At 43.0% G+C, this 27,277-nt stretch overlaps 8 protein-coding genes across 8 annotated transcripts; 1 reads left to right on the forward strand and 7 right to left on the reverse strand.

The window, feature by feature from the left end:
* Positions 1-1,503: 1,503 nt before the first annotated feature.
* On the reverse strand, positions 1,504-4,637 carry ATC70_000077 (uncharacterized protein; the record flags this gene model as incomplete). The annotated part of the gene is made up of 4 exons (XM_064819499.1): positions 1,504-1,809; positions 1,875-2,527; positions 2,590-4,223; positions 4,270-4,637. 4 exons carry the CDS (start codon positions 4,635-4,637, stop codon positions 1,504-1,506), a joined length of 2,961 nt encoding a protein of 986 aa, XP_064679706.1.
* A 958-nt stretch (positions 4,638-5,595) lies between these two features.
* ATC70_000078 (uncharacterized protein) lies at positions 5,596-7,149 on the reverse strand (the record flags this gene model as incomplete). Its single annotated transcript, XM_064819500.1, has 3 exons — positions 5,596-6,300; positions 6,516-6,795; positions 6,839-7,149. The coding sequence occupies 3 exons, from the start codon at positions 7,147-7,149 to the stop codon at positions 5,596-5,598; spliced, it is 1,296 nt and encodes a 431-aa protein (XP_064679707.1).
* A 284-nt stretch (positions 7,150-7,433) lies between these two features.
* ATC70_000079 (uncharacterized protein) lies at positions 7,434-11,462 on the reverse strand (the record flags this gene model as incomplete). Its single annotated transcript, XM_064819501.1, has 1 exon — positions 7,434-11,462. The coding sequence occupies one exon, from the start codon at positions 11,460-11,462 to the stop codon at positions 7,434-7,436; it is 4,029 nt and encodes a 1,342-aa protein (XP_064679708.1).
* A 50-nt stretch (positions 11,463-11,512) lies between these two features.
* On the reverse strand, positions 11,513-13,081 carry ATC70_000080 (uncharacterized protein; the record flags this gene model as incomplete). The annotated part of the gene is made up of 1 exon (XM_064819502.1): positions 11,513-13,081. One exon carries the CDS (start codon positions 13,079-13,081, stop codon positions 11,513-11,515), a length of 1,569 nt encoding a protein of 522 aa, XP_064679709.1.
* Positions 13,082-13,368: 287 nt separating this feature from the next.
* Positions 13,369-17,394, reverse strand: ATC70_000081 (uncharacterized protein; the record flags this gene model as incomplete). Its single annotated transcript, XM_064819503.1, has 1 exon — positions 13,369-17,394. The coding sequence occupies one exon, from the start codon at positions 17,392-17,394 to the stop codon at positions 13,369-13,371; it is 4,026 nt and encodes a 1,341-aa protein (XP_064679710.1).
* Positions 17,395-17,444: 50 nt separating this feature from the next.
* On the reverse strand, positions 17,445-19,007 carry ATC70_000082 (uncharacterized protein; the record flags this gene model as incomplete). Its single annotated transcript, XM_064819504.1, has 1 exon — positions 17,445-19,007. The coding sequence occupies one exon, from the start codon at positions 19,005-19,007 to the stop codon at positions 17,445-17,447; it is 1,563 nt and encodes a 520-aa protein (XP_064679711.1).
* A 1,164-nt stretch (positions 19,008-20,171) lies between these two features.
* ATC70_000083 (uncharacterized protein) lies at positions 20,172-23,591 on the forward strand (the record flags this gene model as incomplete). The annotated part of the gene is made up of 1 exon (XM_064819505.1): positions 20,172-23,591. The coding sequence occupies one exon, from the start codon at positions 20,172-20,174 to the stop codon at positions 23,589-23,591; it is 3,420 nt and encodes a 1,139-aa protein (XP_064679712.1).
* A 2,125-nt stretch (positions 23,592-25,716) lies between these two features.
* ATC70_000084 (uncharacterized protein) lies at positions 25,717-26,484 on the reverse strand (the record flags this gene model as incomplete). Its single annotated transcript, XM_064819506.1, has 1 exon — positions 25,717-26,484. The coding sequence occupies one exon, from the start codon at positions 26,482-26,484 to the stop codon at positions 25,717-25,719; it is 768 nt and encodes a 255-aa protein (XP_064679713.1).
* Between the last annotated feature and the right edge of the window lie 793 nt (positions 26,485-27,277).

Consider the following 27,277-nt stretch of genomic DNA (forward strand, 5'->3'; position numbering starts at 1 on the left):
CCAATATACCGTAACATATGATATACGATAATTCTATTCTATTCTTTTTAAGTTCTTCATATTTTTTTGATAAAATACCATACGAAATTGATGAATATAGATCTTTTTATGAAACAATTACCAAATTGCCTTATTACTATTTTATATTTTGAATTTTGATGCTAATGCTGAAGACTGGCTCTCTATTTCATATATAAATGAGCCTGTTAAGCACAAAGAATAAAAGGATTATTATTTGTAGCTTATAAAAAATGGTCGATATTTATAAAAACAAGAAAAGACTTATTTGAATAAGATCAGACACCAAAACTAAAAATTTATTGATACAAGAGTTATTCTATTTATACTAAGTTCTGAATGCCAAAGTAGCAATTTATCTTGTACAACGCTTATCACATCTGGTGAACCTCAGTATTTAGATAGCTAAGATGCACTTCACTTATCATAGCTTGTCCATGTTGTTGCACAACACAGACATATCTACCCATCAAGAATACCTTAATCTTTATAGACAGTTGTAGCCCTTCTGGCACAACAGAGCCGAACTTATTACTTTACGGTAGCTAAATTCACCAACAATTGAGTTTTTATCAATTTTTTTCTTGTAAGTGTGTTGTTTATTCCAACTAAGATCATAGCCATATTCATTAGCATTTTTTTTCTATTTTTCAATGAAAGAGTTATACCCACCATCCACAGCAATACAATTATGAATATCCATATATGGACATAACTCCATGTTTAAAATATTTTACCACTGTCATCCAGAGCACATTTCTTACAATTTGTATATAATATACTCTTATTAAAGTCTATTGCCAAGGGAAAAGAAAATTCCAACCTTCTAACATTATTATTAAGATTGATACATCTATTATTATACTGAAACTAGCAATATAGAATGTTCAATAGTTTGATCGGTTTGATCGATTAAAGCCCCGGGTGGGTTGTTCAGAGATAAATATGGATGAATGACTCATAAAACAGACTATATATTATAAAATAAAATGAACTCACGTCAGTAAACGTCGTCCATTTAATTTTTGCTACAATCATCATTATCGCACTTACAGTCACTGCAACACACATATGACAAGAGATCAAATCAAGTGTGAACCAAAATCAATAAAGTATAAATAAAGAATAGGATGGATGACTTATCTCAAGTTTTCTTATTACGAGATATATATATTATTTTCTACTTATTGGGAGATGAATTGTCTAGAGTGGCATTGATATGTATTGTTTATTGAAGATGCGTACTCCTTTATCGGTGAGTGAGGATATGAATCTATCAACTTGACCACGATTACCTTCTCATGCCTATCAATATCGCTTCATGCAACTTCAGTAGCCGGCATGTCCCATGGCTAAACTACAACTACTAAGAAAGAAGCTATCAATCATGTCAACACATTAGTACCACATCAATTTTATAGTTATAAACTCCAAAATATATTTTTTTGTATTAAAGTGTATCTTTATTGCTTTAAAGTTTATAATCTATACAGAATTTACAGGCAAGGACAAGGTGCCAGCTTGAACACTTGCCAGAGAAAGAGAAGAAAGGAGTGTACCATGGTCTTGACGGACCATATTGATAGCAGCAGAAGCTATCCAAGGCTCCTCCTCGTTTATGGCGCATCGCCAATGATACTTCCAAAGTGTACTGTAAGCAGCACCAAGAGCAATCAGAACATCCTCATCGATCACCAACAAATCTGAACCACTACAAAAGGTAGTCAGCGCCAACCAAATAGAAGAAGCAGAGGGGAGTAGCTCTTGAAGTGACAACAAAGAGACTACATCCTGCCAGAAAAATGACTTGACATGGCAACCCACCACGAAATGGTAAAGGTCCTCTGTAGAGAAACCGCAAAGAGCACAAGCAGGAGACAGAACTTTGTAGGCATAATCTTATGGCACCACGAGCGGTGCGGGACACGGTCATGTAGCAATCGCCACCAAGGTGTGAAAGCCTTTGCAGGCAATTCCAGGGACCAGAAAAGACGCCACAAAGCAGGAGACAGCAACAAATGAGCAGGCAACTTCAAGGGAGGACCCATACGAGAGGTAATGGTACCCTTTGCAGGGTGCCAATACCTTCGCAAAGCACCAAGAGAGAGACGAGCAACCGGAGCAGCAGAACGAGACGAGTTGGAGACAGTCCAATGAGTACAATCTGGCATCCAAGAGGTAGCACCATCAGAACGGGGCATAGTAAAATAGTCTGCTTGAGACAAGACTATCTTACTATCCATGACAGGCGGGAATACCAGCGAGACAGGACCACGATCACGGTTCAAAGCAAGAAAAACAGGGCGCAAAACACGAGATGACCAAGCAAGATGAGAGGTGACACCATCAACTATACCTAGATCAGGTTGCCAGAAAGAGACATCCGACACCAAGAAACGAGGATCAAGAGATGATGGATCACGAGGAGGACGAACAGAAGGCACAGTACTGAGTACAGAACACAAGGGAAGATCAAGAAACCACCTAGCAGACCAACCAGAGGAAGGAACTAACTTTGGCAATCTCAACAGAAGCTTTCCGAGATGTTTAGAACAGGCACAGAAGACACACGAGACTGGTAAAGACCAGGAAAACAAAACCACGGCAAGATGGACTTATGACCAGTGTAAACTTGAAAGGCATACACCAACCAAGAGGAGACAAAATCATTGGGAGAGGGTGGACGCAACAAACGTTGCAAATAGACAAGATGCAAAGCTAAGCTTTGATCTGCTATATCCACGAGACCAACACCACCAAATTTGCGAGGAAGACACAAAGTAGACCAGGCAACACCAGGGCGAAAAGACACCAGATACTCACGAACCACCGTAGTGAGAGACTTCAACCACGACGCAGTAGTAGCACCACCAGGAACAACACGCAACAAATGATATACCTTTGACAACAGTAACGAGTTAGCCACTAGTCCTGCTCCCCTAATGGAGAGATTCCTTTGTTTCAACAAGTTACTGTGTCGCTGGACCTTCACCAAGACACCATCAAGATAGTCTTGAAGTTGACTTTCAGTATGATACAAGGGATAACCCAAGTAACGTACTGCACCACGAGAGTGAGCGTCATGCCACTGGAGACCAGTAGAATCAGCCAAAGCAACCCAAGCAGAGTGGGACACACCAGACAACGACACCAACACTGTCTTGCTGATATTGACTTTCGCATTAGATGCTCGGCCATACAGATCAAGAACAGACAACAACACACACCACTCTTCTGGCGAAGACAAAAACACCTCAAGATCATCCGCATAGCTCAGAATCTTGACAGGAGGAGGAGCAACAGAGCCACTAACAAAGTCCAAAGTCCAATTCCGGGCACCAGTACCATGATCCACACGAACTTCAACCGGTGAAGGCTTCCATTTACGTGGGATATCAACAGGAGACAGAGTAACACCAGAAAGACCAGGACAAGCAAGAAGAGAACGAAGCAAAGGCTCAAATGCCAGATTGAATAGCAATGGAGAGAGAGGATCACCTTGACGAAGACCTCGCAATTGAGGTACAGGAGCACCAAGCCAACCATTGATAGACACTGAAATCTTGGTTCCAAAGAACAAAGAAGACAGACAAGACACCAACTCACCAGGAAAACCAAACCGGAGCAACACACGACAAAGATATTCAGGATGAACCCGATCATACGCCTTCTCTTGATCCAACAAAACAGCCACTTGAGGTAAATCAGGAGCAACAACACGCAAGTGAGACATCAACAACTGATTTAACCAGCCATTGTCAGAGATCAGACGATGAGGGAGAAAACCAGTTTGATAAGGGTTGATTAACTTTGGCAACACTTTGTTCATACGATTAGCAATGAGCTTTGTAAATAACTTGGCATCACTGTTAATTAAGGACAAAGGTCTCCAGTTAACCAACAACTGAGGGTCACCCTTCTTGAACAATAAGACCATACGAGTTTGTTGCCACGAAGGAGGAAACACACCAGAAAAAGCTGCACCCAACACATCCACAAGCAAGTCAAGAAAATCAGTAGAAACACCAGCAAGATATTGATACAATTCAAAAGGCAAACCGTCAAGACCAGGACTTTTAGACTTGGGAGCATGAGTGAGCAAAGACAACAAAACATCGCGAGTTGGAAGTTCCATTAGCATATCACCAATCCAAAGATGATAGGCGTACATCAGTTGGAACATTCCCCAGGGAGAGTATCGATAGCTTCAGCATCGACAGCATCAGGGGTATATAGCCGGTTGGTAAAAACCTTGTGCCTCCCTGTTGATAGCTGCTGCTTCCACCAAGATATCCCCAGTAGTAGAGCACTTTAAGGATTGAATTGTCTGTTGAGACTCTCGCACCTTTGATCGAACGATAGAAATACTTGTTGCTACGTTCTCCCTGTTCTAACCAACGAGTGGCAGAGCGAGGCATATTCTGACTAGTCTCTTTCTGTATCTGATTCTCAATCAAAACTTCCAGTTGCCTGACCTGCTCAGCATCACCTGAAGCAGTAGACACTCTGTCAGTTGGATCAATAGCATTCCTAGTCTCAATACCCGATACAGACGTCGACAGAGCCCTAATACGTTCCAGTTGAAGCGTAAAAACTTTGTTCTTGAATCGTGCTTTCATGCTTCTAGTGTACTTTTGTGCACAGCACTTTAGTAACAACTTGAAGGATTCCCATCTAGCCACCGTGCTTTCAGAGTCACCACTACTACCTTGACTAGTATTGACACCCTTAGACCCACACCAACAGCACCAGAGAAAAACAATGACACCGTGGCATTCAACAACGCAACAAATTCCTTATCATCAAGCAGAGTTGGATTGAACCGCCAACTACCAGGACCAATACTAGCTGTCGCAGGCAACATTTCAACAGTCAAAAGAGAGTGATCCGTCCACCTACTAGGCATATATAGTAACTGACTATTAGTCAAAACGAGGAGCAAGAGAAGAGTGACCAAAGATGTAATCAATACAAGTATTGCTCTTTGGAAACGTGGCTAAACCATCCGGATGACAATTGACAAAGTGAGTACGCAACCAGTGAACAAAAGGAGCGACATCGGCTTGACGAGAAAGTAGACAAAGAGTGCAAGTGAATGTTGAAATCACCCATAACCATCCAAGGTGTGTTGAACACATCAGACCAAACAGAAAGAGAGAGAAAATCAGAGATAAATGAAGGACGGTCAAAAGACTGCGCGGGACCATAAATATTGGCCACTTTGCACAAAACATTGCTTGAGGCATCTACGACAGATGCAACAAGACACGTTCATCCAACAATACCTCCGTATCCACCAGGGAAAAACCGAGAATTAAGACATATAATAGCACAGTGTTTAGACACAACGAGAGAACAATTAGGAAAAGCAAAAGAAAAGGAACGGACTTGAGATTCAGTAAGAGTAGATTGAGAGCGGAAATGAGATACCTCTTGCAAGCAAAGGATATCCAGATGGAGAGAGGAGGAGCGAAGATAAGATGAAAACTCTTTGAAATTTGTAGGATTAGACTGCATGAACAAGCTACGCGTGTTCAAGGAGCCAATCTTGATGCCTAATTTTGTACTCATTGAGCCCTACGGGGCGTCTTGCTTAGTCTTGAGAAGCGCACGGCCATTAGTCTTGCTATTCTTGACAACACCAGAAACACCACCAGAAACACCACCGGAAGCAACACCAGAAGCAACACCAGACTTGTTACCCTTAGCACCAGTACCAGAAGAAACACCACCAGAGTTACCCAGCTTGTTATCACCTTTTACACCAGCACCAGTAGTACCTTTCAGGTTTGCATTGAACTCCATTCTTTTGCGCTGAGCAAGATCCTTCAACTTGGTCAAATTCAACATCTCCTCAGGCGAGTCAATGTTCATATTCACAGCCACCTCAGCAGACGCATACTTGGAGTAGGCAGAACCACGCACGGTATCCAGCTTCTTGGGAGCTCCAGCAAGCACAATCTTGTCGTCCTCCATGTCCTCATCATCATTCATACTTACCTGGTGGTTATCTTCACTCAGAAGATCCAAATCCTCGTTACCAGTGGACTCATCATTTTCAGATTCGTCAACACTTTCACCCTGAAGAGATTCATCCTCGACTACACGATAATCGAGTTCTTCTTCTTCTACCTTCTCCACCTCCTTACCTACGCCTAATTTTTCCTTCTCAATATATTCCATCAATTCCACAGTGTTCTTACGAGCCAGAGTGACATCCTCAGAATCCTCAGAATGATGGTGAACTTTGTGCTTCTTGGTGAAATTTGCAGACTGAACCTCCTTTTCAGGGCAAAAACGCACATGTGCCCTTGCTTATTGCACCTAAAGCAACGACGTCTAGCCAATTCAGGACATTTGGCGCGAACATGACCGCTGTGTTGACAGAAATGACAAACAGGTGGAGCACCTTGATAAGTCGCTGGCACAAAACAGTCAAATTCGCTCAGATAGAGCATTCTATCTAGGGGCTTGGCCTCCTGCCACTCATCCCCTACCTGAAATCCAACAGAAGTATCCAAAATCACCGAAAGTTTACCCTCAAAGTAACCACGGTGAGTAAACTTCTTCACTTGCAGTACCTTACCAAAGTACGACAAGGACTCCATAAGATCCGACAAAAAAGTGGTCTTGTCCACCATACGCATAAGTGTAAACCGCACATGCTTGACATCCCCAAATTCAGCACTTTCCTTGGAGGTAGACGCTTTGTACACTACACCTTGTACAGTCACCCCTTCACGCATAGCCACTTGTGCATGCTCCACCTGAGCAAACCTGGCTTCAATCAGCAGAGAACCATCAGCACGAGGAATCATACAAACTAAGAGGTCGAAATTCCACGTCAGGTGAGATTTGATCTTGAATCACTTTGTAAGCGGCAACACGATCAGGAAACAAAGTTTTCTGAAACGTGAACAGAACAGAACCAGAAGAAAGGGATTGCTGAATAATCGCCATAGCCTTGCTTGCCAAAATTTGACCCTTCAGGTCATCATCTTCATAGAGAACAATACCCACCAGTGGTACATCAGTTGGATTGTCCAATCGTCGCTTGTTGGGTTGGAGAAATCGACCCACCTTTTGACGTGAAGCTCTTTGAGCCCAAGTCAATTCAGATTGGGAAGACATGGAGTGTAACAGACGTAGAGTGTAACTTGTAATCTAGAGTGTAACTAAGTCGCGTTGTTGAAAAAGTAGTGAAAAAGATGAATTCGACGAAAAATTGTTGAATCGATCTGAAATCAAGATATGTTGTAGAGCTGAAATGGATGTATCTAAATATACTTGGATGCAAGATGGATGTATCCTAGTTGTCGAGATATCGTTGTTCAAAGATGGCGTAATCGAAAACTTTTAAAAAGTTTTTTTTTTTTTGTATTAAAGTGTATCTTTATTTGCTTTAAATTTATAATCTATACAGAGTTTACAGGCAAGGCCAAGGTGCCAGCTTGAACACTTGCCAAAGAAAGAGAAGAAAAGAGTATACCATGGTCTTGACGGACCATGTTGATAGCAGCAGAAGCTATCCAAGGCTCCTCGTCTATGACGCATCGCCAATGATACTTCCAAAGTGTACTGTAAGCAGCACCAAGAGCAATCAGAACATCCTCATCGATCACCAACAAATCTGAACCACTACAAAAGGTAGTCAGCGCCAACCAAATAGAAGAAGCAGAGGGGAGTAGCTCTTGAAGTGACAACAAAGAGACTACATCCTGCCAGAAAAATGACTTGACATGGCAACCCACCACGAAATGGTAAAGGTCCTCTGTAGCAAAACCACAAAGAGCACAAGCAGGAGACAGAACTTTTGTAGGCATAATCTTATGACACCACGAGCGGTGCGGGACACGGTCATGTAGCAATCGCCACCAAGGTGTGAAAGCCTTTGCAGGCATTTCCAGGGACCAGAAAAGACGCCACAAAGCAGGAGACAGCAACAAATGGGCAGGCAACTTCAAGGGAGGACCCATACGAGAGGTAATGGTACCCTTTGCAGGGTGCCAATACCTTCGCAAAGCACCAAGAGAGAGACGAGCAACCGGAGCAGCAGAACGAGACGAGTTGGAGACAGTCCAATGAGTACAATCTGGCATCCAAGAGGTAGCACCATCAGAACGGGGCATAGTAAAATAGTCTGCTTGAGACAAGACTATCTTACTATCCATGACAGGCGCGAATACCAGCGAGACAGGACCACGATCACGGTTCAAAGCAAGAAAAACAGGGCGCAAAACACGAGATGACCAAGCAAGATGAGAGGTGGCACCATCGACTATACCTAGATCAGGTTGCCAGAAAGAGACATCCGACACCAAGAAACGAGGATCAAGAGATGATGGATCACGAGGAGGACGAACAGAAGGCACAGTACTGAGTACAGAACACAAGGGAAGATCAAGAAACCACCTAGCAGACCAACCAGAGGAAGGAACTAACTTTGGCAATCTCAACAGAAGCTTTCCGAGATGTTTTAGAACAGGCACAGAAGACACACGAGACTGGTAAAGACCAGGAAAACAAAACCACGGCAAGATGGACTTATGACCAGTGTAAACTTGAAAGGCATACACCAACCAAGAGGAGACAAAATCATTAGGAGAGGGTGGACGCAACAAACGTTGCAAATAGACAAGATGCAAAGCTAAGCTTTGATCTGCTATATCCACGAGACCAACACCACCAAACTTGCGGGGGAGACACAAAGTAGACCAAGCAACACCAGGGCGAAAGGACACCAGATACTCACGGACCACCGTAGTGAGAGACTTCAACCACGACGCAGTAGTAGCACCACCAGGAACAACACGCAACAAATGATATACCTTTGACAACAGTAACGAGTTAGCCACTAGTCCTGCTCCCCTAATGGAGAGATTCCTTTGTTTCAACAAGTTACTGTGTCGCTGGACCTTCACCAAGACACCATCAAGATAGTCTTGAAGTTGACTTTCAGTATGATACAAGGGATAACCCAAGTAACGTACTGCACCACGAGAGTGAGCGTCATGCCACTGGAGACCAGTAGAATCAGCCAAAGCAACCCAAGCAGAGTGTGACACACCAGACAACGACACCAACACTGTCTTGCTGATATTGACTTTCGCATTAGATGCTCGGCCATACAGATCAAGAACAGACAACAACACACACCACTCTTCTGGCGAAGACAAAAACACCTCAAGATCATCCGCATAGCTTAGAATCTTGACAGGAGGAGGAGCAACAGAGCCACTGACAAAGTCCAAAGTCCAATTCCGGGAACCAGTACCATGATCCACACGAACTTCAACCGGTGAAGGCTTCCATTTACGTGGGATATTAACAGGGGACAGAGTAACACCAGAAAGACCAGGACAAGCAAGGAGAGAACGAAGCAAAGGCTCAAATGCCAGATTGAATAGCAATGGAGACAGAGGATCACCTTGACGAAGACCTCGCAACTGAGGTACAGGAGCACCAAGCCAACCATTGATAGACATTGAAATCTTGGTTCCAAAGAACAAAGAAGACAGACAAGACACCAACTCACCAGGAAAACCAAACCGGAGCAACACACGACAAAGATATTCAGGATGAACCCGATCATACGCCTTCTCTTGATCCAACAAGACAGCCACTTGAGGTAAATCAGGAGCAACAACACGCAAGTGAGACAGCAACAACTGATTTAACCAGCCATTGTCAGAGATCAGACGATGAGGGAGAAAACCAGTTTGATAAGGGTTGATTAACTTTGGCAACACTTTGTTCATACGATTAGCAATGAGCTTTGTAAATAACTTGGCATCACTGTTAATTAAGGACAAAGGTCTCCAGTTAACCAACAACTGAGGGTCACCCTTCTTGAACAATAAGACCATACGAGTTTGTTGCCACGAAGGAGGAAACACACCAGAAAAAGCTGCACCCAACACATCCACAAGCAAGTCAAGAAAATCAGTTGAAACACCAGCAAGATATTGATACAATTCAAAAGGCAAACCGTCAAGACCAGGACTTTTAGACTTGGGAGCATGAGTGAGCAAAGACAACAAAACATCGCGAGTTGGAAGTTCCATTAGCATATCACCATCCAAGGATGATAGACGTACATCAGTTGGAACATTCCCCAGGAGAGTATCGATAGCTTCAGCATCGACAGCATCAGGGGTATATAGCCTTTGGTAAAAACCTTGTGCCTCCCTGTTGATAGCTGCTGCTTCCACCAAGATATCCCCAGTAGTAGAGCACTTTAAGGATTGAATTGTCTGTTGAGACTCTCGCACCTTGATCGAACGATAGAAATACTTGTTGCTACGTTCTCCCTGTTCTAACCAACGAGTGGCAGAGCGAAGCATATTCTGACTAGTCTCTTTCTGTATCTGATTCTCAATCAAAACTTCTAGTTGCCTGACCTGCTGCTCAGCATCACCTGTAGCAGTAGACACTCTGTCAGTTTGATCAATAGCATTCCTAGTCTCAACACCTGATACAGACGTTGACAGAGCCCTAATACGTTCCAGTTGAAGCGTAAAAACTTTGTTCTTGAATCGTGCTTTCATGCTTCTAGTGTACTTTTGTGCACAGCACTTTAGTAACAACTTGAAGGATTCCCATCTAGCCACCGTGCTTTCAGAGTCACCACTACTACCTTGACTAGTATTGACACCCTTAGACCCACCACCAACAGCACCAGAGAAGAACAATGACACCGTGGCATTCAACAACGCAACAAATTCCTTGTCATCAAGCAGAGTTGGATTGAACCGCCAACTACCAGGACCAATACTAGCTGTCGCAGGTAACATTTCAACAGTCAAAAGAGAGTGATCCGTCCACCTACTAGGCATATATAGTAACTGACTATTAGTCAAACGAGGAGCAAGAGAAGAGTGACCAAAGATGTAATCAATACAAGTATTGCTCTTTGGAAACGTGGCTAGACCATCCGGATGACAATTGACAAAGTGAGTACGCAACCAGTGAACAAAAGGAGCGACATCGGCTTGACGAGAAGTAGACAAAGAGTGCAAGTGAATGTTGAAATCACCCATAACCATCCAAGGTGTGTTGAACACATCAGACCAAACAGAAAGAGAGAGAAAATCAGAGATAAATGAAGGACGGTCAAAAGACTGCGCGGGACCATAAATATTGGCCACTTTGCACAAAACATTGCTTGAGGCATCTACGACAGATGCAACAAGACAACGTTCATCCAACAATACCTCCGTATCCACCAAAGAATAACGAGAATTAAGACATATAATAGCACAGTGCTTGGACACAACGAGAGAACAATTAGGAAAAGCAAAAGAAAAGGAACGGACTTGAGATTCAGTGAGAGTAGATTGAGAGCGGAAATGAGATACCTCTTGCAAGCAAAGGATATCCAGATGGAGAGAGGAGGAGCGAAGATAAGATGAAAACTCTTTGAAATTTGTAGGATTAGACTGCATGAACAAGCTACGCGTGTTCAAGGAGCCAATCTTGATGCCTAATTTTGTACTCATTGAGCCCTACGGGCGTCTTGCTTAGTCTTGAGAGGCGCACGGCCATTAGTCTTGTTATTCTTGACAACACCAGAAACACCACCAGAAACACCACCGGAAGCAACACCAGAAGCAACACCAGACTTGTTACCCTTAGCACCAGTACCAGAAGAAACACCACCAGAGTTACCCAGCTTGCTACCACTGTTTACACCAGCACCAGTAGTACCTTTCAGGTTTGCATTGAACTCCATTCTTTTGCGCTGAGCAAGATCCTTCAACTTGGTCAAATTCAACATCTCCTCAGGCGAGTCAATGTTCATATTCACAGCCACCTCAGCAGACGCATACTTGGAGTAGGCAGAACCACGCACGGTATCCAGCTTCTTGGGAGCTCCAGCAAGCACAATCTTGTCGTCCTCCATGTCCTCATCCTCATCCTCATTCATACTTACCTGGTGGTTATCTTCACTCAGAAGATCCAAATCCTCGTTACCAGTGGACTCATCATTTTCAGATTCGTCAACACTTTCACCCTGAAGAGATTCATCCTCGACTACACGATAATCGAGTTCTTCTTCTTCTACCTTCTCCACCTCCTTACCTACGCCTAATTTTTCCTTCTCAATATATTCCATCAATTCCACAGTGTTCTTACGAGCCAGAGTGACATCCTCAGAATTCTCAGAATGATGGTGAACTTTGTGCTTCTTGGTGAAATTTGCAGACTGAACCTCCTTTTCAGGACAAAAACGCAACATGTGCCCTTGCTTATTGCACCTAAAGCAACAACGTCTAGCCAATTCAGGACATTTGGCGCGAACATGACCGCTGTGTTGACAGAAATGACAAACAGGTGGAGCACCTTGATAAGTCGCTGGCACAAAACAGTCAAATTCGCTCAGATAGAGCATTCTATCTAGGGGTTTGGCCTCCTGCCACTCATCCCCTACCTGAAATCCAACAGAAGTATCCAAAATCACCGAAAGTTTACCCTCAAAGTAACCATGGTGAGTAAACTTCTTCACTTGCAGTACCTTACCAAAGTACGACAAGGACTCCATAAGATCCGACAAAAAAGTGGTCTTGTCCACCATACGCATAAGTGTAAACCGCACATGCTTGACATCCCCAAATTCAGCACTTTCCTTGGAGGTAGACGCTTTGTACACTACACCTTGTACTGTCACCCCTTCACGCATAGCCACTTGTGCATGCTCCACCTGAGCAAACCTGGCTTCAATCAGCAGAGAACCATCAGCACGAGAATCATACAAACTAAGAGGTCGAAATTCCACGTCAGGTGAAATTTGATCTTGAATCACTTTGTAAGCGGCAACACGATCAGGAAACAAAGTTTTCTGAAACGTGAACAGAACAGAACCAGAAGAAAGGGATTGCTGAATAATCGCCATAGCCTTGCTTGCCAAAATTTGACCCTTCAGGTCATCATCTTCATAGAGAACAGTACCCACCAGTGGTACATCAGTTGGATTGTCCAATCGTCGCTTGTTGGGCTGGAGAAATCGACCCACCTTTTGACGTGAAGCTCTTTGAGCCCAAGTCAATTCAGATTGGGAAGACATGGAGTGTAACAGACGTAGAGTGTAACTTGTAATCTAGAGTGTAACTAAGTCGCGTTGTTGAAAAAGTAGTGAAAAAGATGAATTCGACGAAAAATTGTTGAATCAATCTGAAATCAAGATATGTTGTAGAGCTGAAATGGATGTATCAAAATATACTTGGATGCAAGATGGATGTATCCTAGTTGTCGAGATATCGTTGTTCAAAGATGGCGTTATCAAAAACTTATAGAAAGTGATTTTTTTTTTTTTGTATTAAAGTGTATCTTTATTTGCTTTAAATTTATAATCTATACAGAGTTTACAGGCAAGGCCAAGGTGCCAGCTTGAACACTTGCCAAAGAAAGAGAAGAAAAGAGTATACCATGGTCTTGACGGACCATGTTGATAGCAGCAGAAGCTATCCAAGGCTCCTCGTCTATGACGCATCGCCAATGATACTTCCAAAGTGTACTGTAAGCAGCACCAAGAGCAATCAGAACATCCTCATCGATCACCAACAAATCTGAACCACTACAAAAGGTAGTCAGCGCCAACCAAATAGAAGAAGCAGAGGGGAGTAGCTCTTGAAGTGACAACAAAGAGACTACATCCTGCCAGAAAAATGACTTGACATGGCAACCCACCACGAAATGGTAAAGGTCCTCTGTAGCAAAACCACAAAGAGCACAAGCAGGAGACAGAACTTTTGTAGGCATAATCTTATGACACCACGAGCGGTGCGGGACACGGTCATGTAGCAATCGCCACCAAGGTGTGAAAGCCTTTGCAGGCATTTCCAGGGACCAGAAAAGACGCCACAAAGCAGGAAACAGCAACAAATGGGCAGGCAACTTCAAGGGAGGACCCATACGAGAGGTAATGGTACCCTTTGCAGGGTGCCAATACCTTCGCAAAGCACCAAGAGAGAGACGAGCAACCGGAGCAGCAGAACGAGACGAGTTGGAGACAGTCCAATGAGTACAATCTGGCATCCAAGAGGTAGCACCATCAGAACGGGGCATAGCAAAATAGTCTGCTTGAGACAAGACTATCTTACTATCCATGACAGGCGGGAATACCAGAGAGACAGGACCACGATCACGGTTCAAGGCAAGAAAAACAGGGCGCAAAACACGAGATGACCAAGCAAGATGAGAGGTGACACCATCAACTATACCTAGATCAGGTTGCCAGAAAGAGACATCCGACACCAAGAAACGAGGATCAAGAGATAATGGATCACGAGGAGGACGAACAGAAGGCACAGTACTGAGTACAGAACACAAGGGAAGATCAAGAAACCAGCTAGCAGACCAACCAGAGGAAGGAACTAACTTTGGCAATCTCAACAGAAGCTTTCCGAGATGTTTTAGAACAGGCACAGAAGACACACGAGACTGGTAAAGACCAGGAAAACAAAACCACGGCAAGATGGACTTATGACCAGTGTAAACTTGAAAGGCATACACCAACCAAGAGGAGACAAAATCATTAGGAGAGGGTGGACGCAACAAACGTTGCAAATAGACAAGATGCAAAGCTAAGCTTTGATCTGCTATATCCACGAGACCAACACCACCAAACTTGCGGGGGAGACACAAAGTAGACCAAGCAACACCAGGGCGAAAGGACACCAGATACTCACGGACCACCGTAGTGAGAGACTTCAACCACGACGCAGTAGTAGCACCACCAGGAACAACACGCAACAAATGATATACCTTTGACAACAGTAACGAGTTAGCCACTAGTCCTGCTCCCCTAATGGAGAGATTCCTTTGTTTCAACAAGTTACTGTGTCGCTGGACCTTCACCAAGACACCATCAAGATAGTCTTGAAGTTGACTTTCAGTATGATACAAGGGATAACCCAAGTAACGTACTGCACCACGAGAGTGAGCGTCATGCCACTGGAGACCAGTAGAATCAGCCAAAGCAACCCAAGCAGAGTGAGACACACCAGACAACGACACCAACACTGTCTTGCTGATATTGACTTTCGCATTAGATGCTCGGCCATACAGATCAAGAACAGACAACAACTCAGACCACTCTTCTGGCGAAGACAAAAACACCTCAAGATCATCCGCATAGCTCAGAATCTTGACAGGAGGAGGAGCAACAGAGCCACTAACAAAGTCCAAAGTCCAATTCCGGGCACCAGTACCATGATCCACACGAACTTCAACCGGTGAAGGCTTCCATTTACGTGGGATATCAACAGGAGACAGAGTAACACCAGAGAGACCAGGACAAGCAAGAAGAGAACGAAGCAAAGGCTCAAATGCCAGATTGAATAGCAATGGAGAGAGAGGATCACCTTGACGAAGACCTCGCAACTGAGGTACAGGAGCACCAAGCCAACCATTGATAGACACTGAAATCTTGGTTCCAAAGAACAAAGAAGACAGACAAGACACCAACTCACCAGGGAAACCAAACCGGAGCAACACACGACAAAGATATTCAGGATGAACCCGATCATACGCCTTCTCTTGATCCAACAAGACAGCCACTTGAGGTAAATCAGGAGCAACAACACGCAAGTGAGACAGCAACAACTGATTTAACCAGCCATTGTCAGAGATCAGACGATGAGGGAGAAAACCAGTTTGATAAGGGTTGATTAACTTTGGCAACACTTTGTTCATACGATTAGCAATGAGCTTTGTAAATAACTTGGCATCACTGTTAATTAAGGACAAAGGTCTCCAGTTAACCAACAACTGAGGGTCACCCTTCTTGAACAATAAGACCATACGAGTTTGTTGCCACGAAGGAGGAAACACACCAGAAAAAGCTGCACCCAACACATCCACAAGCAAGTCAAGAAAATCAGTTGAAACACCAGCAAGATATTGATACAATTCAAAAGGCAAACCGTCAAGACCAGGACTTTTAGACTTGGGAGCATGAGTGAGCAAAGACAACAAAACATCGCGAGTTGGAAGTTCCATTAGCATATCACCATCCAAGGATGATAGACGTACATCAGTTGGAACATTCCCCAGGAGAGTATCGATAGCTTCAGCATCGACAGCATCAGGGGTATATAGCCTTTGGTAAAAACCTTGTGCCTCCCTGTTGATAGCTGCTGCTTCCACCAAGATATCCCCAGTAGTAGAGCACTTTAAGGATTGAATTGTCTGTTGAGACTCTCGCACCTTGATCGAACGATAGAAATACTTGTTGCTACGTTCTCCCTGTTCTAACCAACGAGTGGCAGAGCGAAGCATATTCTGACTAGTCTCTTTCTGTATCTGATTCTCAATCAAAACTTCCAGTTGCCTGACCTGCTCAGCATCACCTGAAGCAGTAGACACTCTGTCAGTTTGATCAATAGCATTCCTAGTCTCAACACCTGATACAGACGTTGACAGAGCCCTAATACGTTCCAGTTGAAGCGTAAAAACTTTGTTCTTGAATCGTGCTTTCATGCTTCTAGTGTACTTTTGTGCACAGCACTTTAGTAACAACTTGAAGGATTCCCATCTAGCCACCGTGCTTTCAGAGTCACCACTACTACCTTGACTAGTATTGACACCCTTAGACCCACCACCAACAGCACCAGAGAAGAACAATGACACCGTGGCATTCAACAACGCAACAAATTCCTTGTCATCAAGCAGAGTTGGATTGAACCGCCAACTACCAGGACCAATACTAGCTGTCGCAGGCAACATTTCAACAGTCAAAAGAGAGTGATCCGTCCACCCACTAGGCATATACAGTAACTGACTATTAGTCAAACGAGGAGCAAGAGAAGAGTGACCAAAGATGTAATCAATACAAGTATTGCTCTTTGGAAACGTAGCTAAACCATCCGGATGACAATTGACAAAGTGAGTACGCAACCAGTGAACAAAAGGAGCGACATCGGCTTGACGAGAAGTAGACAAAGAATGCAAGTGAATGTTGAAATCACCCATAACCATCCAAGGTGTGTTGAACACATCAGACCAAACAGAAAGAGAGAGAAAATCAGAGATAAATGAAGGACGGTCAAAAGACTGCGCGGGACCATAAATATTGGCCACTTTGCACAAAACATTGCTTGAGGCATCTACGACAGATGCAACAAGACAACGTTCATCCAACAATACCTCCGTATCCACCAAAGAATAACGAGAATTAAGACATATAATAGCACAGTGCTTGGACACAACGAGAGAACAATTAGGAAAAGCAAAAGAAAAGGAACGGACTTGAGATTCAGTGAGAGTAGATTGAGAGCGGAAATGAGATACCTCTTGCAAGCAAAGGATATCCAGATGGAGAGAGGAGGAGCGAAGATAAGATGAGAACTCTTTGAAATTTGTAGGATTAGACTGCATGAACAAGCTACGCGTGTTCAAGGAGCCAATCTTGATGCCTAATTTTGTACTCATTGAGCCCTACGGGCGTCTTGCTTAGTCTTGAGAAGCGCACGGCCATTAGTCTTGCTATTCTTGACAACACCAGAAACACCACCAGAAACACCACCGGAAGCAACACCAGAAGCAACACCAGACTTGTTATCCTTAGCACCAGTACCAGAAGAAACACCACCAGAGTTACCCAGCTTGCTACCACTGTTTACACCAGCACCAGTAGTACCTTTCAGGTTTGCATTGAACTCCATTCTTTTGCGCTGAGCAAGATCCTTCAACTTGGTCAAATTCAACATCTCCTCAGGCGAGTCAATGTTCATATTCACAGCCACCTCAGCAGACGCATACTTGGAGTAGGCAGAACCACGCACGGTATCCAGCTTCTTGGGAGCTCCAGCAAGCACAATCTTGTCGTCCTCCATGTCCTCATCCTCATTCATACTTACCTGGTGGTTATCTTCACTCAGAAGATCCAAATCCTCGTTACCAGTGGACTCATCATTTTCAGATTCGTCAACACTTTCACCCTGAAGAGATTCATCCTCGACTACACGATAGTCGAGTTCTTCTTCTTCTATCTTCTCCACCTCCTTACCTACGCCTAATTTTTCCTTCTCAATATACTCCATCAATTCCACAGTGTTCTTACGAGCCAGAGTGACATCCTCAGAATCCTCAGAATGATGGTGAACTTTGTGCTTCTTGGTGAAATTTGCAGACTGAACCTCCTTTTCAGGGCAAAAACGCAACATGTGCCCTTGCTTATTGCACCTAAAGCAACGACGTCTAGCCAATTCAGGACATTTGGCGCGAACATGACCGCTGTGTTGACAGAAATGACAAACAGGTGGAGCACCTTGGTAAGTCGCTGGCACAAAACAGTCAAATTCGCTCAGATAGAGCATTCTATCTAGGGGCTTGGCCTCCTGCCACTCATCCCCTACCTGAAATCCAACAGAAGTATCCAAAATCACCGAAAGTTTACCCTCAAAGTAACCACGGTGAGTAAACTTCTTCACTTGCAGTACCTTACCAAAGTACGACAAGGACTCCATAAGATCCGACAAAAAAGTGGTCTTGTCCACCATACGCATAAGTGTAAACCGCACATGCTTGACATCCCCAAATTCAGCACTTTCCTTGGAGGTAGACGCTTTGTACACTACACCTTGTACAGTCACCCCTTCACGCATAGCCACTTGTGCATGCTCCACCTGAGCAAACCTGGCTTCAATCAGCAGAGAACCATCAGCACGAGAATCATACAAACTAAGAGGTCGAAATTCCACGTCAGGTGAGATTTGATCTTGAATCACTTTGTAAGCGGCAACACGATCAGGAAACAAAGTTTTCTGAAACGTGAACAGAACAGAACCAGAAGAAAGGGATTGCTGAATAATCGCCATAGCCTTGCTTGCCAAAATTTGACCCTTCAGGTCATCATCTTCATAGAGAACAATACCCACCAGTGGTACATCAGTTGGATTGTCCAATCGTCGCTTGTTGGGTTGGAGAAATCGACCCACCTTTTGACGTGAAGCTCTTTGAGCCCAAGTCAATTCAGATTGGGAAGACATGGAGTGTAACAGACGTAGAGTGTAACTTGTAATCTAGAGTGTAACTAAGTCGCGTTGTTGAAAAAGTAGTGAAAAAGATGAATTCGACGAAAAATTGTTGAATCGATCTGAAATCAAGATATGTTGTAGAGCTGAAATGGATGTATCTAAATATACTTGGATGCAAGATGGATGTATCCTAGTTGTCGAGATATCGTTGTTCAAAGATGGCGTAATCGAAAACTTTTAAAAAGTGATGAATACGCGAAAGAGCCTTTATAGAAAGTGATGAATACGCGAAAGAGCCTACCTCATATAAGCCCGCCCTGGCAAAAAAAAAAAAAAAAAAAAAAAAACCTTTTTCCTGCGAAAGAGCCGCAAAAAAAATCACTGAAGTATTTACGACCTATTCGTCACATCATAATATAAACGTCAGAAAAAACCTATACCAATTTGTTTACAAATACAAAAATGAAATTAATAGTAATAGATTTGTTAAGCAATTTTTACATAATATATTATATGGTCACAAAGTTAGTGAAACATATTTAAAATAGTACATATTTTATATTTTATTATGCAAATATATATAGCGTGAAATTAAATTTAATTTTTTGTATTTAAATAAATTTATATTAATTATTTTTTAGTAAGTAAAGCTTAAAATTAAGTTTTTAAATATTATACATTAAACTACATATAATTTTTTGTTTTATAAAACAAATATAGACCATATTTAATATAAATTAAACAAAAAAAATTTTTTATAAATAAAAAATAAAAATTATAATTTGCAATATTTAAATTCTTTTTTGTTTAGCAATTACGTAGTATGTAAAATTTTTTTATAAATAGCTTGCTAACGAATACGTTTTTTTGGTTTACTGTAAAGTGTGAAACTTCAACACGCGAGGTTTTATCCTTCAAGATTGTTAAAGGCTGGGAGGTAGGCTCTGGTGCTGCAAGAGGCTCTTTCGCGTATTCATCACTTTTTAAAAGTTTTTGCATTCTTTGTCTACTTCTCGTCAAGCCGATGTCGCTCCTTTTGTTCACTGGTTGCGTACTCACTTTGTCAATTGTCATCCGGATGGTTTAGCTACGTTTCCAAAGAGCAATACTTGTATTGATTACATCTTTGGTCACTCTTCTCTTGCTCCTCGTTTGACTAATAGTCAGTTACTATATATGCCTAGTAGGTGGACGGATCACTCTCTTTTGACTGTTGAAATGTTGCCTGCGACAGCTAGTATTGGTCCTGGTAGTTGGCGGTTCAATCCAACTCTGCTTGATGATAAGGAATTTGTTGCGTTGTTGAATGCCACGGTGTCATTGTTCTTCTCTGGTGCTGTTGGTGGTGGGTCTAAGGGTGTCAATACTAGTCAAGGTGGTAGTGGTGACTCTGAAAGCACGGTGGCTAGATGGGAATCCTTCAAGTTGTTACTAAAGTGCTGTGCACAAAAGTACACTAGAAGCATGAAAGCACGATTCAAGAACAAAGTTTTTACGCTTCAACTGGAACGTATTAGGGCTCTGTCAACGTCTGTATCAGGTGTTGAGACTAGGAATGCTATTGATCAAACTGACAGAGTGTCTACTGCTACAGGTGATGCTGAGCAGCAGGTCAGGCAACTAGAAGTTTTGATTGAGAATCAGATACAGAAAGAGACTAGTCAGAATATGCTTCGCTCTGCCACTCGTTGGTTAGAACAGGGAGAACGTAGCAACAAGTATTTCTATCGTTCGATCAAGGTGCGAGAGTCTCAACAGACAATTCAATCCTTAAAGTGCTCTACTACTGGGGATATCTTGGTGGAAGCAGCAGCTATCAACAGGGAGGCACAAGGTTTTTACCAAAGGCTATATACCCCTGATGCTGTCGATGCTGAAGCTATCGATACTCTCCTGGGGAATGTTCCAACTGATGTACGTCTATCATCCTTGGATGGTGATATGCTAATGGAACTTCCAACTCGCGATGTTTTGTTGTCTTTGCTCACTCATGCTCCCAAGTCTAAAAGTCCTGGTCTTGACGGTTTGCCTTTTGAATTGTATCAATATCTTGCTGGTGTTTCAACTGATTTTCTTGACTTGCTTGTGGATGTGTTGGGTGCAGCTTTTTCTGGTGTGTTTCCTCCTTCGTGGCAACAAACTCGTATGGTCTTATTGTTCAAGAAGGGTGACCCTCAGTTGTTGGTTAACTGGAGACCTTTGTCCTTAATTAACAGTGATGCCAAGTTATTTACAAAGCTCATTGCTAATCGTATGAACAAAGTGTTGCCAAAGTTAATCAACCCTTATCAAACTGGTTTTCTCCCTCATCGTCTGATCTCTGACAATGGCTGGTTAAATCAGTTGTTGCTGTCTCACTTGCGTGTTGTTGCTCCTGATTTACCTCAAGTGGCTGTCTTGTTGGATCAAGAGAAGGCGTATGATCGGGTTCATCCTGAATATCTTTGTCGTGTGTTGCTCCGGTTTGGTTTTCCTGGTGAGTTGGTGTCTTGTCTGTCTTCTTTGTTCTTTGGAACCAAGATTTCAATGTCTATCAATGGTTGGCTTGGTGCTCCTGTACCTCAGTTGCGAGGTCTTCGTCAAGGTGATCCTCTGTCTCCATTGCTATTCAATCTGGCATTTGAGCCTTTGCTTCGTTCTCTCCTTGCTTGTCCTGGTCTTTCTGGTGTTACTCTGTCCCCTGTTAATATCCCACGTAAATGGAAGCCTTCACCGGTTGAAGTTCGTGTGGATCATGGTACTGGTTCCCGGAATTGGACTTTGGACTTTGTCAGTGGCTCTGTTGCTCCTCCTCCTGTCAAGATTCTAAGCTATGCGGATGATCTTGAGGTGTTTTTGTCTTCGCCAGAAGAGTGGTGTGTGTTGTTGTCTGTTCTTGATCTGTATGGCCGAGCATCTAATGCGAAAGTCAATATCAGCAAGACAGTGTTGGTGTCGTTGTCTGGTGTGTCACACTCTGCTTGGGTTGCTTTGGCTGATTCTACTGGTCTCCAGTGGCATGACGCTCACTCTCGTGGTGCAGTACGTTACTTGGGTTATCCCTTGTATCATACTGAAAGTCAACTTCAAGACTATCTTGATGGTGTCTTGGTGAAGGTCCAGCGACACAGTAACTTGTTGAAACAAAGGAATCTCTCCATTAGGGGAGCAGGACTAGTGGCTAACTCGTTACTGTTGTCAAAGGTATATCATTTGTTGCGTGTTGTTCCTGGTGGTGCTACTACTGCGTCGTGGTTGAAGTCTCTCACTACGGTGGTCCGTGAGTATCTGGTGTCCTTTCGCCCTGGTGTTGCTTGGTCTACTTTGTGTCTCCCCCGCAAGTTTGGTGGTGTTGGTCTCGTGGATATAGCAGATCAAAGCTTAGCTTTGCATCTTGTCTATTTGCAACGTTTGTTGCGTCCACCCTCTCCTAATGATTTTGTCTCCTCTTGGTTGGTGTATGCCTTTCAAGTTTACACTGGTCATAAGTCCATCTTGCCGTGGTTTTGTTTTCCTGGTCTTTACCAGTCTCGTGTGTCTTCTGTGCCTGTTCTAAAACATCTCGGAAAGCTTCTGTTGAGATTGCCAAAGTTAGTTCCTTCCTCTGGTTGGTCTGCTAGCTGGTTTCTTGATCTTCCCTTGTGTTCTGTACTCAGTACTGTGCCTTCTGTTCGTCCTCCTCGTGATCCATTATCTCTTGATCCTCGTTTCTTGGTGTCGGATGTCTCTTTCTGGCAACCTGATCTAGGTATAGTTGATGGTGTCACCTCTCATCTTGCTTGGTCATCTCGTGTTTTGCGCCCTGTTTTTCTTGCCTTGAACCGTGATCGTGGTCCTGTCTCTCTGGTATTCCCGCCTGTCATGGATAGTAAGATAGTCTTGTCTCAAGCAGACTATTTTGCTATGCCCCGTTCTGATGGTGCTACCTCTTGGATGCCAGATTGTACTCATTGGACTGTCTCCAACTCGTCTCGTTCTGCTGCTCCGGTTGCTCGTCTCTCTCTTGGTGCTTTGCGAAGGTATTGGCACCCTGCAAAGGGTACCATTACCTCTCGTATGGGTCCTCCCTTGAAGTTGCCTGCCCATTTGTTGCTGTTTCCTGCTTTGTGGCGTCTTTTCTGGTCCCTGGAAATGCCTGCAAAGGCTTTCACACCTTGGTGGCGATTGCTACATGACCGTGTCCCGCACCGCTCGTGGTGTCATAAGATTATGCCTACAAAAGTTCTGTCTCCTGCTTGTGCTCTTTGTGGTTTTGCTACAGAGGACCTTTACCATTTCGTGGTGGGTTGCCATATCAAGTCATTTTTCTGGCAGGATGTAGTCTCTTTGTTGTCACTTCAAGAGCTACTCCCCTCTGCTTCTTCTATTTGGTTGGCGCTGACTACCTTTTGTAGTGGTTCAGATTTGTTGGTGATCGATGAGGATGTTCTGATTGCTCTTGGTGCTGCTTACAGTACACTTTGGAAGTATCATTGGCGATGCGTCATAGACGAGGAGCCTTGGATAGCTTCTGCTGCTATCAACATGGTCCGTCAAGACCATGGTACACTCTTTTCTTCTCTTTCTTTGGCAAGTGTTCAAGCTGGCACCTTGGCCTTGCCTATAATTACTGTATAGACTATAAATTTCAAAGCTAATAAAGATACACTTTAATACAAAAAAAAAAAGGCTCTGGTGCTGCTTTAATACAAAAAAAAAAAAGGCTCTGGTGCTGCTTTAATACAAAAAAAAAAAAGGCTCTGGTGCTGCTTACAGTACACTTTGGAAGTATCATTGGCGATGCGTCATAGACGAGGAGCCTTGGATAGCTTCTGCTGCTATCAACATGGTCCGTCAAGACCATGGTACACTCTTTTCTTCTCTTTCTTTGGCAAGTGTTCAAGCTGGCACCTTGGCCTTGCCTGTAAACTCTGTATAAATTATAAACCTTAATGCTAATAAAGATACACTTTGATACAAAAAAAAAACTGTATTTTATTTGTGTATAAAATGAACTGAAGATCCTGGAATTGAGTAAAAAAAAAGAAGAGTATTTATACATTTGCAACTAGCTTGTAGGATTAGTGATGATAGAGAGCAATAGGTTCTGCTATTGCGATATCTGGCAAATGTTGTTGATGTTTGATTTAAAGTGGTAATCAATGCAAGAGCACTGGCCATAAGGGTCGATTTGAGTAACCTTGATGGGCTTGGGTGAGCTATCGTCATAGCATGATTTAATGTAACCTTGATGGTTTAAAGTGTGATGTTTGTTATTGAAGTATGGAATCCTTTATCTGGGATATTGTGCAACTATGGCAGCAGGGCATAGTTGTCATATTTGAATATGCTTGTTATTGATTTGATTCTTTTTGGATAAAGATCCCATCACTTATTACGACCATCATGGGTGTGATTGAATACACTGTGATCAGGAGTGATTCATTCACACGATGTGCGATATAAGCGTGTATCTTTACTTTAGTATTTTTAAATGGGTTTTTGATGTACATTTGAGCGCTTTCATTAATAGATCCAAATAGCATGAATTTGAATGAGTGCTATTTGATGAACTTTGGTTTCCAATTAAGTTGCGTTTGGGTGGCTATTTCATTACAGCAAGGAACCGCCATACAGCGAGTTTGAGAGGACAAGTAAAGAAGAAATGTTTATTATCCTCCCGGCTCTGGGCCAAACAGAGAGGACACGAAAGTGAAGGATGAGTTGTGGGGATGAAGTGGTGGAGGATTGATTTGGAGGGAATTTTTCGATGGATAAGTCTATACCATACAGTTCGGGATTGAAGGAGAATAGGTTTCCAAAAGAGGCGCCATTGGGATGGGGAAAGAGGTGAGGTGTTGACGGTGGGCATTTCAGTGGAAACCAAGTGTTTGTAGTATTGAATACTGTTGAGTGGCACTGTTGGAGGTAGTGGCGTTATAGGTTTGATAAGACGGCGAATGAGTGGGCGGATGTTGTGGGGGTTGGCACCAAAGGAGGCACTGGTAAATGAACGGCGAGGGGCCTGACGGCAGAGAGCGAGAAACAATGGTTGGAGGTAGATTTAGCCTTCCTCAATCCAACGGGCAACTCGATGAGATATTCTTGGATAATGGTAAAACTCAGGGAAGGTCCAGTTTTTAAGACGGAACACTTGTAAGTCGAAGTCAAAGGTAAACACATCTATTGCGAGCAGTTTCTGGACGGCGTGAGGTCGGTCAAACAGTTGATTTGGAGCTATGAAAGAAGAGAAATGGGGATGAGTAGAAGGGAGGGTATGTAAGATAATTTCAAGGAAACACTACGGCCCAACTGATGTTCTCAAATGAGCACATCGATGTTCCCGAAAGGCGAAAAATGCTCTCATATGGGAACATCGGCGTTTTTAAAGATTTATTATAAGTCGGCCGATGTTCTTATGAGAACATCCGAAATGTTCCCATGTGAGCACATCCATATTCTTATATGAGCACATCGATTTTCAGAAATTTGAAAAAAAGAATGCTCATATCGGGGTCGAACCCACAACCTATCGGTTGTGGATCTGACGTTCTTCCCACTAAACTACTCGAATATCTTATTGAAATATATTCTTAACTCTAATAAGTAGTTAATAGATAATTTTAAATTGCCATTTTCTCGTGCAATTTATAATACGTTTAGTAATTTATGAATCTTACAGATAATAAAAGTCTCTCTGTTGCCTACAATATTATAGTTTAGCTATTAAAACCATTTTATTCATGTGAAAAACTACACCTTCTCAAATGAGAACATCAATGTGCTCATGAGAACATCGATGTTCCCAAAAGAGCACATCCATGTTCTGTGAGAACATCAGTTGGGCCGTAGTGAAAAGTAATGATAAACCTGCATGAAAATCTAAGTGACAGGTTGTGAAGGAACGTGGTATTCGATCCATGGTGGTAATGACATTGGTGAGTATGTTAAGGAAAGCTTGGTGTGGACTGGGTCGATGTTGGAACCAGATGGTTTGTCGAGCAGCAGGAAAGAGTAAGTAGTAAAAGTAATCAGAGAAAGCGGTAGAGTGGAAATACCATTGCAGGGAGTACTGGAGGAGTGGAATGCTTGGGGTGGTGTATGTCGGTAATAGTGGTGAATGACAGGCGGCTAAAATGAGGGGGCAAATCCAGCGCCATTGGAGAGCTTGTTGTTGGACAATGGGATCTAAAACTTGGAGGACGCCATGATGGCGAGGCTGTTGAAGGGTCCTAAAGGATAGTTTGGGGAAGATGCGAAAGTTAATGAAGAAGGACCCAAGTCTGCGTAAGGAGAGTAATTGAGCTCTGGTGAAAATAAAGTTGCGCATGACATGCCAGAGTTTCGAGAAAATAAGTGTGTTGAGAACGGTAGCTCTTCCACGAATGGAGAGGTTCCGTTGGGAGTGAATATGGATGCATTGTTGGATATTGTTGTAGAGTTGCTGGAAAGCAAGGTTGCGTTGGGATAAACTGGAGCATATGGGATAGCCAAGATATGTTACTGGATCAGGAGAGGTGCGGTCATGCATTTGGTGGATTTGGTGTGTAGCAAGAAACTCGCGCCAATCTGGTTGTGGGTGTCCAGAGAGCGAAATGGCTATAGTTTTCCTGTAATCTCACTACCGCGAAAAACTTAGCGGAAATGCTCTAAAATAGGTGTTTTTGTTGGTGCTTTTTTACAGCCAAAGTATTTGGAAAAGTTGGTGCTTTCGGTACAGGCTTCAAAATTAAAACACTCTAAATTTGGCGTCAATGCGCTAAGTGGTACAAATTGAAAATATTCCATCAACATTGCAGCACAAAAGTAAACCTTATTGAAAATAGAAACTGTTGTATAGCCGATGATATTTACTGCATTACACAACAGTTGAATCCTATACCGTGCAACGTTGTTCAGTTAAAAGACCAATAGTTGCTCATGGGGATTATGACATTGGAATGATATGGTTGGTGGATCTTCATTAATAGAATGCGCTATATATTACTCTTGGGGCAATTGTTGGGGCAGCAATCGTGCGATTATTGGATAGAATGATATGGAAAGCAGGATTATTGATGGATAAAATTTTCTTTTATTGATGGAAATACAGCAGAATATAGAATCATTGCTTTCAAATACATGCAGCGTGCTATACACATGGTAATGGGACGTTGCTCCTTTGGGTAGGCAATTCTTTTGACTCGTTATACAGCAGTTAGCTAGCTACCCTGTCATTCAAGAGCCTCCTGATTGTATTAAAGATAAAGCGGCAGTAGCTATACATGTTTACCCATTACGAAGAGTTCCATACAAGAGTAACAGAGATGAGGATCGACATGGAG

Source organism: Mucor velutinosus (genome assembly GCF_035048745.1).
Source record: "Mucor velutinosus strain NIH1002 chromosome Unknown tig00000034, whole genome shotgun sequence".
NCBI classification, from domain to species: Eukaryota; Fungi; Mucoromycota; class Mucoromycetes; order Mucorales; family Mucoraceae; genus Mucor; species Mucor velutinosus.